Consider the following 16,330-nt stretch of genomic DNA (forward strand, 5'->3'; position numbering starts at 1 on the left):
TTCTTTTCCCTTAATCCTTTTCCTTTACAATATAAACTTTTATATTGTAAAGGAAATATTGTATAAATATTTCCTTTACAATATAAATATTGTAAATAAATATTATAAATATTGTATTTATAGCATAAGTATGCTAAATACTAAAAATATTTTCTCAAAGTATATTTACTATCATGAAAAACATTTTTGCAGGTTCAAGTGCCAGTAAAGCATATAAGTACTAATACAGAATAATTGTTTATATATATATTTTTTTGGTAGTTGTTGATGCATCGGCTTCTGTGGCCAAGGTTTTTGCAGTACTTTGATCCAAGCCCGAGGCGGGATTCGAACCCGCGACCTTTGGGTTGCCAGGCAGGCACTTTACCCACCCGGCTAGCCTGGTCGGCAGAATAATTGTGATAATCTGAACTAATTAATTCTAGGGAATGTTCATATTTTCAAAATGTTCAGATTAGCAGGATTAGAATGTGGTTGGTTGGTTGGTTGATTTAGAGATCTCTTAGGTGCATCGGCAATTATGGCCAGATTATAATGTGAAAACACATTTCATGTATGTAAATTATCAATTTACATATGCATTTATTATTCAGACTGTATTACACAAATATAGTACAGTCTGTACACGACATACATAAGAGATATGTTCCAGGACTTCTTACATAAGTCGAGTTTACTTAACTCAGGAATGACTAATAAAATATTGCTATTTTATCCCTGATATGCCAAAATTCCAAAAACCACATAATATCCTCAGAAGAATAAAGAAAAATTAGTTATTAGCATTAGCAAAGGCACATGCTAATGCTAATAACTAATTTTTTTTTTGGCAGATGCCAAAAAAAAAAAAAAAAAAAAAACCCTTATTTCACCCATCCACTGGCTCCAAATGTTTGTTAAGTTCTGCCTTGAATCTATTTAAGCTATCAACTTCTACAACAACAGATGGAAGTTTGTTCCAGCAATCAACCACCCGCTGGCTAAAGGCAAACTTCCGCACATCTATCCTACAACCATCTTTCCTCAATTTGAATTTATGCCCTCTCAGGTGATTATTCTGAGCAAGAGGAAGAATCCCATCTGCATTGAGCATGCTCAAACCATTCAAGGCTTTATACACCTCTATCAGATCACCTCGCTGGTGCCTAGTCTCCAGACACTGTAATTTGCAAAATTAAACCGTTCTTCGTAAGAGCAACACTCTGTTCCATTCACTAATCTTGTTGCCCTTCTCTGTACTCGTTCCAGCAACTCTACATCCTTCTTGAAATGAGGACTCCAGACATACAGTAATCAAGGTGTGGCCTGACCACTGCCTTATACAAGGAAATAATCACATCCTTATCTCTGCTAGAAAAATTCCTGTATATCATTGAAGACTGCTGAACAAATTGGAGCAGTGTGGCATTGTAGGCAAATTGCTGATATGGATAAAGGGATGTTTGAGTGGGAGAAGACAGAGAGTGGTAATCAATGGACACTGCTCATCATGGACTAATGTTATTAGTGGAGTCCCTCAGGGTTCAGTGTTGGGGCATTGTTGTTTTCTGTATTAATAAATGATATTGGTGATGGTATATCAAGCTTAATGTCCAAGTTTGCAGACGATACGAAGGTTGGCAGGGTTGTTAAGGACACTAATGACAGTACGCTGCTGCAACAGGATCTAGAAAAGTTGAGCAGATGGGCTGAGAGGTGGCAAATGAAGTTTAATACTGACAAATGTAAAGTACTACATATGGGAAGCAGTAATCCCAGAGTGATGTATCAACTCTGTGGTATTACACTAAAAATAGTAGAGAACGAATAGGACCTGGGGGTAATTGTGCAGGCAGATATGAAGTTTTCTGAGCAGTGCAGATGGTCTGCAAGAGTAGCTCATGGTGTCTTGTCAATGATACAGGAATTTTTCTAGCATGGATAAGGACTCTTGTATTCTGTCTATCGTGTTAACTCCTCTGACTGTTTGGTCATCCCGGAGTATAAACAGAAATTTTTTTTTTTTTTTTTTTTTATAAAGAAATGGTCAGACCACACCTTGAGTACTGTATACAAGTCTGGAGGCTCATTTTAAGAAGGATGTAGAACTGTTGGAACGAGTACGGAGAAGGGCAAAAAGATTAGTGAATGGAACAAAAGGTTGCTCTTATGAAGAAAGACTTAAATTTTGCAAATTACAGTGTTTGGAGACTAGGCATCTGTGAGGTGATCTGATTGAAGTGTATAAAGCCTTGAATGGATTGAGCATGCTCAATGCTGATGAGATTCTTCCTCTTGCTCAGAATAATCACCTGAGAGGGCATAAATTCAAATTAAGGAAAGACAGATGTAGGATAGATGTGCAGAAGTTTGCCGTTAGCCAGCAGGTAGTTGGTTGGTGGAACAGACTTCCATCCCTTGTTGTGGAAGTTGATAGCCTAAATAAATTTAAGACTGAGCTGGACAGGTATTTTGAACGAACAGTGAAATGGGAGCGGTTTTTTTTTTTTTTTTTTTTTTGGCTGACGCTGCATAAGCTTACTTTCTTGCATCATATGCCTCTACTAATGTTAATGCTAATGCTAATTATTACTTTGACGTCTATCACATATCACTGCAAAAATACATAGTATTATCTTGTCTCCCACCTTCCAACTAGCTGTTTCCCTGAACTATTAAGGTCTCACAAATATATCGGCAAAGTTTTGTTCACTTTTGTTAAAATGTATTCTATTCACACATCACTTTTGTTCAAATGTATTCTATTTCTACAAAATAGATTCTTTATAACTACTAAGGTGGATCACACTTATAAAAATGTTCTTCCAAAAGTCTTGTAGTTCCTCAAGTCTCGTGTTAATCCTCATGGCTTTCAGTGTATAATTTCTTCTGTCATTCCTGATGAGAAAGGAAAATATCTAAGAATTATAACATGGCCATATACTTATTTAAAATTGGCAACTTCTTTATGATGTTAGTTCCCAGCAGACATACATGGCCCTAATCAAACTAACTTTATTACAAAAAATGTTACTACTATACTCTTATATTATGCTGATATAAAGGACATATCTCTTATTGAATGAAATAAAGATACACTGTACATGTGTATATTTATTTTAAGTTAACTGGATAGTTAAAAATTAAACAAAAGGATGTTTAATTTTGGAATTTTTGATTAATGTAACTGATCAACAAAACTTTTGTTTCATTAATCAGTACATATAAGGATGACAATAATATGTGTATCTCAATTTTAAATTTATACTTGAGGTGGCTATTTAAGTTTATAGTTTCAATCTCCCACTACCTGGTTGAGATAGTTTTTAATAACAAAAAAAAAGTTAGTCCTTTACATTAACAATTAATGTATATCAATTTTTATCTGTAAATAGACAAATTGGAGGGAATGGATGAGTGAAGTAGATAGTTCTTTTTTGGCCGATGCTCTATAAGCTTTTCTTCTTGCATAATTTGCTACTGCTAATACTAATACTAAATTCAGTAATCTGTAGTATCATTTATCACCTATTCTGTTTTTTACATTGGCTACAATATATGCAAATTAAGATCCTCTTTAGTTAATTTCTTTTAATTCAACAAAAAACTCACCTGTAATAAGGTACGGCATTAACTTTCAAATGACATGGTCTGAAAGTAGCAGACTTGAGAATATTACACTGCTTAACAGCCTGAATATATGCCCCCCACTCATGATGACACAGGGGCTGAGGAAGATGAGCAAATTTAGGTCTGGAGCACTGCTTTTTTCGTCCTACCTGGCAAAAATGCAAATGTTTCCATCTACAGTTCTATTTTGCAATTTATATTATTTATATAATTAATATAAATTTTAACACTGCTATTTATATAATTAAGTTATATGACAAGATATAAAAAATATACCTCTTATTATAGAAGGAGGATTCAACAATAAAAAAAGTATTATTAATTTTATTTTCATTCTTATTTATAGCATTTAATTATTACAACCTGATTAATTTACAAAGTGACTCTATGCGGCAAGCTAATGGTTGCTGTTGATTACATTAAAAACCATACAAAAATTAATTTTATATTACTCCATCTGAAAGAATTCAAAATAAGTGGAGCAACATATCATTAGTATTATATATTAGTGGAAGCAAGTGATGCAAGCTTATTCAGCATCAGCCCAGAAAAAAAAGAAAAAAAACACTTCCTCTTTTACCTACCCTTCCCTCCAACAGTTTGTCTAGTTCTTTCTTAAATTTATAAAAGCTATCAACTCTCACAAAACCAAATGGAAGTTTATTCCAACAATTAACCACCCACTGGTTAAAGGCAAGCTTCTGTACATCTATTTTGCAACTGTCTTTCTTCAATTTATGCCCCCTCACGTGCATTGTCTGAGCAAGAGCAAGAATCCCATCAGCACTGAGCTTTCTCAATCCATTCAAAGCCTTAAATATCTCAATCAGATCGCCCTTCAGGTGCCTAGTCTCCAGATGCTGCAATTTGCAGAACTGAAGCTTTTCTTGGTATGGGCACCCCTTTGTTCCCCTCACCAATCTCATTGCCCTTCTCTCTACTTATTCCAGAAGCTCTACATCCTTCCTAAAATGAGGTCTCCAGACGTCTATTACTCAAGATGTGGCCTTGTACAAATAGATAACCACCTCATCCCTACTGGAAAAATTCCTGTATATCATTGAAAAATCCCATGTGCTGTATGTTACTCTGGGGTTACTGCTACTCATATGCAGTACTCTGCATTTGTCAAAATTGCCATTTCTCAGCCCATCTGCCCATCTGTCTAGATCTTGTTGCAACAGCATACTGTTGTTACTGTATCATCTGCAAACTTGAACCTTAAGCCTGATATGCTTCATCAATAACATTAATAAATACAGAAAACAACATTGGGCCTAAACATCGAACCCTGGGGAATTCTACTATTAACATTAGTCCATGAAGAGCAGTGTCCATTCATTACCACACTGTCTTCTTCCACTCAACCACCCCTTTATCCATTGTAGCAACTTGCCTTTAATGCCATAATGCTCCAATTTGTACAGTGATCTTCCACATGCAATAGTTCAAAAGCTTTCTGAAATCGAAGTATATGATATCAAAATTGTTTTTTTGCATCCAGTTCCTTTGTGACCGCTCCATAGTATCCAATCAAATTGGTCAGACAAGATTTCCTCTTAACAAATGCATGCTATGTCTGAAGTATAACTGCAGATTTGTCTAGATGGTCCTGCATTATTTCTTTAACCAGCGACTCCATTATTTTCCCTGGAAGAGAAGTTAAGTTAACAGGTCAGTAATTACTTGCATCACCTTCTGATTCCCTCCCCCTTTGTGAATTGGGAATATATTCTTACCTCTCCAGTTCATGGGGACCTTCCCTGAAACAAAGGATGCTATCATAATTATGGGTTAGGGTTTCCTTATCTCCTCCGTTAATATAATTGGATAGTCTCATCCACCCCAGGTTCCTTTCTTATGTTTAACTTCAACAATTTCTCTTCCACTTTCCTATCAGTGATTACAAAATCATTTAGCTCTCTGTTAGAGTTTGATAAACTTCTGGCATCCACTTCCCTAAAGGATCCCTCATGTGTGAATGCAGATGCAAAATACTCACTCAGTTTGTAAGCAACCTGAGCAGGATCATTAACAGTTGATCCATTAATATCAAGCAGATCAATGTGATCATTGTAGTCCAATGTGGATCAATGTGATCATTGTAGACACGTAATAATTTGTCTGTGTATCAATTTATCAAAACTGTGATGCACTTTATACTGATGTGATCATAATTTATTCACAGAAATGTGGTGCACATCAGTATTAAGTACAGTCACCATGAACAGTGGTACAAACAGCCAAATATCACAGTAGAGCAGGGGCATATTCGGGGGGGGGGGGATTGTTGCCCTCCTTAACCAAAAATTTGAAATTATAGAAAAAGAAGGCAGCAAGTATTTTGCTTCTCTATTCTCTCAAGGTATTCCAGTCTATGAAGAGCTAACTGAAAGACAAAATCTCCAGAAAAACCAATGATTTTGCTCAGTGGCTTAACATGTGGCTTAACATGACAATGCAGCTGCATTGGGGCCCATGAAATTTGGAAGACAGATTCATTTCTCAAGCCAATTAATGAATTTCATTAATAAACAAGCAATTTTTTTAAATTAAATGTAAACATTCTTATTAACTCAGTGACAGGCTGCCTGAGTATTGTTCAGACTGATGCCATGTTTATAGAAATATTAGTAAATAAAAGATAGTCTAGACAAGACCTTTTAGTCTTGTCTAGACTATCCAAAAACGAGTACCGCACTCTCTACCGCACCCTCAGATGTCTGAGTGGAAAGACTAAATTGACTAGTGACAACATCAAGAATGCTGATGGGACCTTCGTGCGATCACCATCCGAACGCCTGCAACGGTGGAGTGAATTCTTCAAAGCTCTGTATAATCACGACCCACCTCAGGGACCGCCAGCAACAGCACTCTCGATCGACCCCCCTGAGGTCTCCATGGTCGATGTTGAGCCTACAGTAGAAGAAGTGAAAGCAGCCATACAATCCCTGAAGAATGGCAAGGCACCAGGAGTGGACCAAGTCACCACAGAAGCGATCAAAGCCGGGGGAGATGTACTGCTTCGCCGACTACACTCACTCCTCAAAACCATCTGGTGCACTGAACAAATTCCGTTAACATGGAGGAAAGCCATTATCGTACCAATCCACAAGAAAGGTGATAACCGGGACTGCAAGAACTACCGTGGCATCAGCCTCCTTTCCATCATTGGAAAGGTCTTTATGAAGATTATCCAGTCAAGACTGCAAAAACATCGCGAGCAAACCAGTCGAGAAGAACAGGCAGGATTTAGACCCGGGCGAGGATGCTGTGATCAAATCTTTGCCATTCGTCAGCTGATGGAGGAGAGGATCCGGTGTGGACAGCGAACCGTCATTGTTTTCATTGACTTTAAGTCTGCTTTCGACTGTGTCCACCGGCCTGCCTTATGGAAACTACTAGAGGTTGAACATGTACCTCGAAAAGTCATCACACTCCTCCAAACTGCATACAACGGTTTAACCAGCCAGGTGCGCATCCAGAACGATTTATCTGAGGAATTTACCATCCAAACTGGAGTCCGCCAAGGGGATGTAGCCTCCCCGTTGCTTTTCAACATCGTGGTCGACGCCATTATGAGGCAAGCATTCAGAAACAGACAGGGCATACAATATGACAAGGATCACTATGTGACTGACCTGATGTTTGCTGATGATAGTGCTATCCTTGCCGGTAACGACGCTGAAGCCACGGAAATCCTCTACGACATTGCCCGCATTGCCCGGCCATACGGTTTGAAGATCAATGCTGGTAAGACAAAGGCCCTGACAACAGATGGGTCGCAAGCCACCATCTATCTCGAAGGCGTCCAGATCGAGCAAGTGCAGGACTTTAAATACCTTGGGTCGCTGGTCCAGGAGAAGAAAGTTGCATCCACCATGGAAATTCACAGCAGAATTGGACAGGCGGCCACTGCGTTCCCCTCGCTCAAATGGTGTCTGTGGAAGAGGACCAACATTTCCACAAAGACTAAAATCCGACTCTTCCGGACTTTGATCCTGCCCATTCTTCTTTACGGATCGGAAACATGGATTTGTCTCAAGTTAGATTTGAACAAACTTGAGGTATTCCAAATGCGATGCCTGCGGCAGATCTTGGGCATCTCTCTTCGCGACCGCATCACTAATGATACCATCCGCGCCAGATGCCAACAGCAACCAACCATTGCCGACCAAATCCAGAAGCGAAGGCTCAGATGGTTTGGCCACGTATGTAGAATGGGCACGAACAGAATACCATCCACACTCCTTTGGCGACAACGACCCATCCAATGGAGCATCCAACGGACCGCGCCTAGGAAAACGTGGGCCAAGCAAGTGGAAGATGACTTGAAGAGCCGACGTCTCGACCTTAACCAGGCCAGGACTGAAGCCATGGATCGTAAGGTATGGAAGAACATCACAGAGCAAGTCCGAAACCCTGCGGCACCTACAGCAGCATACTGGTTGCGTGGCCAACCGCCTCCCCCAGCTGCCAGCTAAGGACCAAAGAAGAAGAAGAAGTCTTGTCTAGACTAAAAGATCATCTAGACAAGACTGCAGCAATAATTCAGACACAGCATGGGTTTGTTAGGGGAAAGTCTTGTCTGACAAATTTGATAGGATATTATGATGTGGTTACAAAGGAACTGGATGCAAAAAATTATTTTGATATCATATATTTGGATTTCAGGAAAGCTTTTGACACTGTTGCGCATGGAAGACTATTGTACAAATTGGAGCAGAATGGTATTAAGGGTAAGTTGCTACAATGGATAAAAGGATGGTTAAGTGGGAGAAGACAGAGGGTGGTAATCAATGGGTGCTGCTCTTCGTGGACTAATGTTATTAGTGGAGTCCCACAGGGTTTGGTGTTAGGTCCACTGTTGTTTTGTATATTTATCAATGATATTGATGAAGGTATATCAGGCTTAACGTCGAAGTTTGCAGATGATAAAAAGGTTGGCAGGGTTGTTAATGACAGTAATGGCAGTGTGCTACTGCAACAGGATCTAGATAATTTGGGCAGATGGGCTAAGAAGTGGCAACTGAAGTTTAACCTTGACAAATGCAAAGTACTGCATATGGGTAGAAGTAACCCCAGAGAAACGTACCAACTGTGTGGTACTACACTTAAGGTGGTAGAAAATGAAAAATACCTGGGAGTAATTGTGCAGGCAGATATGAAGTTTTCTGAGCAATGCAGACAGGCTGCCAGGGCAGGTCATGGGGTTTTGTCAATGATATATAGGAATTTTGCTAGCAGGGAGAAGGAGGTGATTGTCCCTCTGTATAAGGCAATGGTCAGGCCACGCCTTGAGTACTGCGTACAGGTCTGCAGGCCTCATTTTAGGAAGGATGTAGATTTGCCTGAGCGTGTACAGAGAAGGGCAACAAGATTGGTGAGGGGAATGAAGGGATCCTCTTATCAAGAGAGGCTTAAGTTCTGCAAATTGCAGTGGCTGGAGACTAGGCACCTGCGCAGTGATCTGATTGAGGTGTATGAGGCCTTGAATGGGTTCAGCACGCTGAATTCTGATGGGATCCTTCCACTTGTTCAGATTACGAACCTAAGGGGGCATAAATTCAAATTAAGAAAAGACAGATGTAGAATAGATGCGCGGAAATTTGCCTTTAGCCAGCGGGTGGTTAATTGCTGGAACAAACTTCCATCTGTCGTTGTGAATGTTGATAGGTTAAATAAATTTAAAGAGGAACTGGACAGGCATTTGGAGGGAATGGTGTGATTTTTTTTTTTTTTTTTTGGCTGATGCTGCATAAGCTCATACATTTGTTTTCTTGCATCACATGCCACTACTACTACTACTATCCTTTTTACGAAGCATGTTCCCCGTTTCCCTGACAATAGAATCACTTTGGAGTTACAATAGAGACAAGTTGGCATTGCACTGCACACATAAAGCAAATAAATACGGACTTTTCTGTTCAGAGGTGTGCATTCTTCATTTACTGCATGCAAAAGGGGGAAAAAGCGAGGACACAAAAAATAACTTTTTGAAATTCATATTACATCTTTCTATAGTCTGTAAATGATCCAGCAACAGGTTTTCAATAAAAAAATAAAATAAAATAAAAATACTGACATCAGGGTAACAAAATTACAGATCGTTGTGTCAAGTTGTAACAAAATGGAAAGAATAGTAAAAAAAAAATAAGAAATCTACAGCAATGAGTAACATTATTATCAAACTGGACAACCTTTTGGCTATTGCCAACATCATGGATCATTCAACATTTGTGAACAGAGGTGGACTGGGTCAAAAATTCTTACCAGGGAAAACTTTAGCAGCCTCACAACAGTGTTTATGACCATGCAATTGCACATTGGTCTCCAGCCTCCGGCCCACCGGGGTTTCCCCGGAAAAATCTTATGGCCAGTCCACCTCTGTTTGTGAATGGTCCGTCATGTAAACTAATGAAAACTGGAATAATAAATTTATTACATTTTCAGCCTTTCTACCAAAGGTTAGAAAAGAATGCTTGTAATGGGTGAATTTTTTTTGTGCTCTGCTCTGAGAAACTCGAAAATGTAAAATCACTACACTTAACAATGCAGAATCACAGAACAGTACATGATAAAAGCTGCAGAAAATTTTTTTTTCTGTGCCAATAAAGCAAAATGAAAATATCTGATTGGATGAATTTTTTTTTTTCGTTTCCCACTCTCATTTCCCCAGTTTCTCCTTCAAGTAACTTTGCAACAAATTTTCCCACCCCAAGCGAAAACAGAACAGATACATATAAAACAGTTATAAAATGTATTAAAAGCATCAAAGTCCAGTCTTGTTGTCTGCATAGAAAGAAAGCAATAGACAAGGCTACCAATGTTATTGTGAAAATAGCAAATGACATCAAAACTGTAAATTTAATGAAACTGCATGCCTTAGAGTGACATTTTGGACAAACAACTTGTGCGATCAAAACCCGCTAATTTTGGGGTGACTGAAGTAGATGTTTTACTCTTTCTTGTCATTGTTTAATTCACTCTTTGAACACCATGAGATAAACGCTAATTACACGAAGGGTTCCTCCTACTGCATTGGTCACTTACAGAACATCATCGACAACAGTGAAGATCAAAGGATCTGGCAATTTAGATGTCTCTGGTTAGCATAGTAGTAATAACTCATTCGTAGTTCTGTAGTTTTTCATTTCAGATAAACAAAGAAAAAAGGAAAAAAAAAACAAAAACAAATCTAAGGCACTAAAACAACAACACTGGTCATAGTTAGACTGTTATGTGACAAATTTTGTATTGTAAAATAAAACATATTGCCCTGTGACAACAATCGGTGTATCCACACACACAAAAAATGTAAAATAAATTCAACACTAGAATAAAATCAGATGTGATATACACACTGTGTATATGTATATTTGGCACTGGTTTTGCTGAATATTTCATGCCTAACTTTTATTTGATACTATTTCTATATGCATAGCACAGTCAAAACAATACTCGGATAGCCAGTCGCTGTGCTAATAAGAATGTGTTACATTTAATTTTTTAAAAAATTCTCGTTTATTAATGAAATTCGTTAATTGTTTTGAGAAATGAATCTGTCTTCTAAATTTAATGGTCCCCTTCCAAGGTCGGGCCCAAATGCAACTGCATTGGAATAGTTATGCCACTGAAAAAAATCATTGGGTTTTCTGGAGATTGTCTTAAAGATATTTCTTTGTACACTGAAAACCCCTTGAGAAAACAGAGAAGAAGCAAAACACCTCCTGCATTCTCTTTCTTTAATTTCGAATTTTTGGTTAGGGGGGCATTTAGAAATTATGTCATTTCGATTTAGAAATTATGTAATTTGTCGTCATTTCTAAATCAACAAACCGGAAATGACGACAAGTGACGTCATTTCTAAATCAACAAACCGGAAATGACGACAAGTGACGTCATTTCCATGTAGCAAAATCGTGACAAATTGGTTTTCCTTCAGTCCGAAATTTAGTAGGTGCCGCCAAAGATGTTTTCACATCACAAACACATCCAAACCTGGTTGCCATGTTACCCCCTTACGATGATACCCGGATATGCCAGTGCAGAAGAGAAATGAAAAGGGTGGCTGCTAAATCATGCTGCTTGTACTGTGAGTTGGGCAACAGTGGTAGAGTATCTCTACAGTGTTTCCAGGTTATGTGTCCATCCTTGCAGACCATCTGCATTGCTTCATGGTCATCATGCACCCACAAGGCAATGGACTCTTCTAGCAGGAAAATGCATCTCCCCACAGAGCCATGGTGATTAGGACATGGTTCAAAGAGCATTCCGCAGATTTTACTACCATGGAATGGCCTCTCTGTTCACCGGACAGGAAACCTGTGGAGCATCTTTGGGATGCTGTGAAAAGGTCTGTTTGAGCTTTGGATCTTGCACCAAAGAATGCGATAAAATTATAGACAGTGGTGAATAAAAAAATAGTGAAGTCAATAGCAGCTGAGAGGTAGAGATCATCACATCCCATATATTTGATGGGCACAAGATGTGATGAACATACAGGCCAAGGAAGCATATACACATCACAGAGGCACTTACTATTAAGATATGAAAGCTGTATGTGGGTGGGCATTACACTGCTCGAAAATAGTCTTCATGATGGAGTTCAGAAAGGGCAGAAGCATATGTATTTTATGAGTGACAAATCTGGTGAATGTGCAAGCCAAGGAAGCATGGTCACACCACATATGCACTCTCAGGACACGAGAGCCACATGTGGGTGGGTGTTATACTTCTGGAAAGTAGCATTTGAGATGTACAGAAATTACACAAGTACTGGGCTTAGAATGGTTTCACATAATATTTGCCATCAATAATGACCAAAGCAACAGCTATTGTAAGCGATGGCTTCCCATATCATGATTCCAGGTATAGGCTAAATATGCCACTCCCTGATGCAGGCTGGATTACCCATCTCTGGTATGTATCCATTCATGTATACATCCATCACTGGATCCCAAAGAGAAACATAATTCATCATTAAAGATGAAACAATACCATTCTTGTCCCCGGGGAACTATCTCCCTGCCACACTGCAGGCCTTGGCAATGATAGGACAGTGCCAGGGGCAGACAAGACAACAGAGAATAATACACACTTTTAGCAGATGACTACCAGGCATGCTCCCCAACACAGGCACAAACAGGGATAGCATTACAACATTGGAAATTTGGTAATTGTGACAGATCTATTTGATGTCACTAGTCAGAAGATCCATTAATAATCCCATTCTAATACAATATGATACAATTAGAGTCCTGGCAATCTTTTAGAGCACCTTCCTGTACCCATTGTTACTAACAGCATCCAACTGTACATGTTCCAACACCTTTCAAAGTTCATCAGCTCTACATAATGTCACCTTATGCATGTTAAAGGCTTTATACAGTCTTAGACAGTCATTTGCTGACTATTTTGCCTGCTAATATTTACACAAGTCTTTTACAACACCTTTAGATTCCTATATCAGGACAGTTACACATACATTGGACATTCTCCTTCAGTTTGATGTGCTAATCATTTTCATCTAATCATGTCACAGCATACAGTGATAGTATATAATAAAAGTAGACATATCACTTTCTGAATTTTATTTCTTGAAAACTGAATAATTATTAGTTATTATAATAATGATCATATAATTTAAGGAAAACCATGAACACATTTCTTCTTAATTTCTTGCATAAACAAATTTATCTATTTATTATCTACTATTTGCAAATTTATTATCTGTAAGCAAATTAATTTGCAATAAATAAAAGAAACCTAAAAATCCATTTAATTTTTACTTAAGTAACAAAGCAGTTGAGAGGTAAGTTCCTGAGATTTTTAAGTTTTGGTTTCTTTAATATCAATTTCCGTGGAACTAAAGGCTGTCCATAAATCTAATATAGCAAATCAATTCATTAAATTCTGCAATAAAAAACTCACTTGCCAAGAATCTCCAAAATTTTCTGGATCTGAGACCATATTTCCTTTCTTAGTAATAAAATCATCATTGGGATCTCCATTATAATTTCCACATAGTCCACACATCTTATTCTTAAAATGTACAGGAACAGATACTTCAAGGTAGCTGTATCCATCCCAGATCAGTTTAATTCCTGCAAATAATAATCAAGTAATCAGTTTCAGTGATACTAATATCTTCTATCTATCTATTGTAAATGTTTTTTTTTTCATCTTTTTTTCATAAATGTCATTAAGATATTGATTGATTAGTTCTGAATATTTTCATCTGTTGTTATTGTCACCTTTTGATTGATTTGATTTGATTTGGTAGTTGTTGGTGCATCGGCTTCTGTGGCCATATTGCACCTCCCAAGGTTTTTGCAGTACTTTGATCCAAGCCCGAGGCGGGAATCGAACCCGCGACCTTTGGGTTGCCGGGCAGGTACTTTACCCACTCGGCTAGCCCGGTCGGCTGTCACCTTTTGATAAGCTAACTATTAACATATTTGTTCATGCCCTATTGTGGGTATCAGATAACAAATTTAAACTTTTTTTATTTTAAAAATCAGTGTTTTCAATGATATTGTGGTTCACAACAAGTTTTATATTTAATTATGTGAATTGACCAATTGGGTAATCCTGAAAGAGAAAAATACATTTGTGGAATGTAGATTCATTCATGGGCTGTAGATTCATTTTCCTCCTGATACAATTTTTCTCTATTAAATAACTGAGAATATACATATTGAGAATAACACAATATTGTTCGTAACCTCTGTTTATACATAGCACTGAACAAACTAAGTTTGCTAGTAAGTGCACCAATTGTGGAGGCACTTCACTACAAGTCACCTTGTTACTGCATTATGCACTTCAAATAAAAAGCACTGCTCCAATAAAAAGTTTATTGCTTTTTATTTAAAATATATGCTATTCTCCATACTGCACTTTTAATTATTTTTGAGTCTTATCATGGGGAAGTAGGCAGTGTGAATGAATGACCTGATGACCCAGTGATGAGAAATATCCTCAATATGTCAGATAATTAATGGTGCAGAACTTCTAAAAGCTAAATGAATTCAGAAAGATATAAAGGTTCCCCATATCTAATGTTAATAAAATACATTTTTATTAACATTAGATATGAAAACATGTTAATAAAAATGTATTTTATTAACATGTTTCAATTCAATTTCAGAGCCTTTAATTAATAGTAACACTTTTAGAAACATTTTAAATTAAGAGCATATTAATAAATAAAAATGCTCTTAATTTAATTCCAAATTTGCAATAAGACTTTTTTCTTATTATAAATAAACTTAACTAAATATATTATTTTTATTGCTCTCAGGGCCGCCACAAGTGGGTAGGCGAGGTAAGTGTTGTTTACAGGTGGCAGTTCAGGAGAGTGCCAAAAATATTTTTGACATATACAAGTCAGACCTCTGTTTAACCAAGTTCTTTATAGAAAAATTTTCTATTTAGCAATTTTTTAAATTTCGCCTGGGTAATTACATTTATAATAGTTTCAGTAGAACAAAGAAAATTTCCACATAACGAACAGATTACGAGAGACTTTACTGGGAACGCATTGTTTGCCCTTCTGTCCTTCAGGCAAGTGAGTCAATAGTGCTGCTGTTAAGCATGAATTAAGAGCCAAAGGGATTCCAGCTGTCCCACATACCCAGAAATCACGCTGGTCATCTGATTGGTTTTATACAATCAAATGATCAATGCAACTTCCATCATTTACCAGTATTCAACATGGCAGATAAATAACACATGTACTTTGAAATAAATACAGTACATGAAATTGCAGACATGTTAAGTTGCTTATCTGGATTTGTGTTTCATATTTACATTTCACAGTTATAAAATCTTATTTTTCTTCAAGTTCTCTATCCTCAGGCAGGTTCAGGGCTCCATTGGTGCCATGCTTCTCTATCTTGTGCTATACTTTTAATTCCTGCATAATTTCCTCTTATCATCCAATCCATCATTCCAATTCTCCTTCTCCCAACAGTTCTCTTCCCACACATCTACCCCTCAATCACTTTCCTCTACATGCTTTCTCTTCTGAATACATGTCCTATAAAGTTCTATTGTCTCCTTCTTAATTCTTTACTAATGTTCTCTCTTCTACTTTCCCCAAAATCTCATTACTCACTCTCTCCACCCATTTCACCCTTTCCATTCTCCTCCACACCCACATCTCGAAAGCTTCTAGGCGTCTAATCTCCTCTTTCCCACTGTCCATGTTTCGGCGCTATATAGTACAAGCCATATTAATGTTTTCACCATTTGCTTTCTTTATTCCTTCTTGAAATTTCTTCTCCAGTTCTTTTTTATTACTAAATGCCTCTTTGCCCATTGTAATTCTTGTTTTTATTTCTTTCAGGCTTTTTTCGTTTTCCGTCATTATGCTTCCCAAGTACCTATATCTGTCCACCTGTTCCAATATTATTCCATCTAATGTTACGTTGATTCTTCTTCCTGGCCTCTTTGAAATTAACATTACCTTCATTTTATAAATAAGATCTTTATTGTAAAGTTTACCGGTACATGCAGGTACAACGACCCTACAATACCCTTCACAGCACCATGCCAGGGGTTAACAAGCGGCAGAGATAACCTCGCCGGCATTGCTGTTAATCTTCAAATTTTACTGCTTTATTGTGCTGTTCAAGATGTACAAGGAGCTCTGTAATTCTTCATTATTAGCAATCAATCATTATTAGTCATCTACAAATCTTATTGTCTTTATTCT

At 37.6% G+C, this 16,330-nt stretch overlaps 1 protein-coding gene across 2 annotated transcripts in view; it reads right to left on the reverse strand.

The window, feature by feature from the left end:
• Positions 1 to 16,330, reverse strand: part of LOC150075921 (BMP-binding endothelial regulator protein-like) — a 210,069-nt gene that overhangs the window by 41,437 nt on the left and 152,302 nt on the right. For both annotated transcript variants that reach the window (XM_090388034.1, XM_090388033.1), the window contains exons 13-14: positions 13,543 to 13,715; positions 3,592 to 3,758 (exon numbers count right to left, since the gene is read on the reverse strand). In XM_090388034.1, coding sequence (XP_090244160.1) covers positions 3,592 to 3,758; positions 13,543 to 13,715 — 340 coding nt within the window. The remainder of the gene's footprint in view (positions 1 to 3,591; positions 3,759 to 13,542; positions 13,716 to 16,330) is intronic.

Source organism: Mastigoproctus giganteus, chromosome 13 (assembly GCF_048544385.1).
Source record: "Mastigoproctus giganteus isolate SK-2022 chromosome 13, ASM4854438v1, whole genome shotgun sequence".
In the NCBI taxonomy this organism is placed as follows: Eukaryota; Metazoa; Arthropoda; class Arachnida; order Uropygi; family Thelyphonidae; genus Mastigoproctus; species Mastigoproctus giganteus.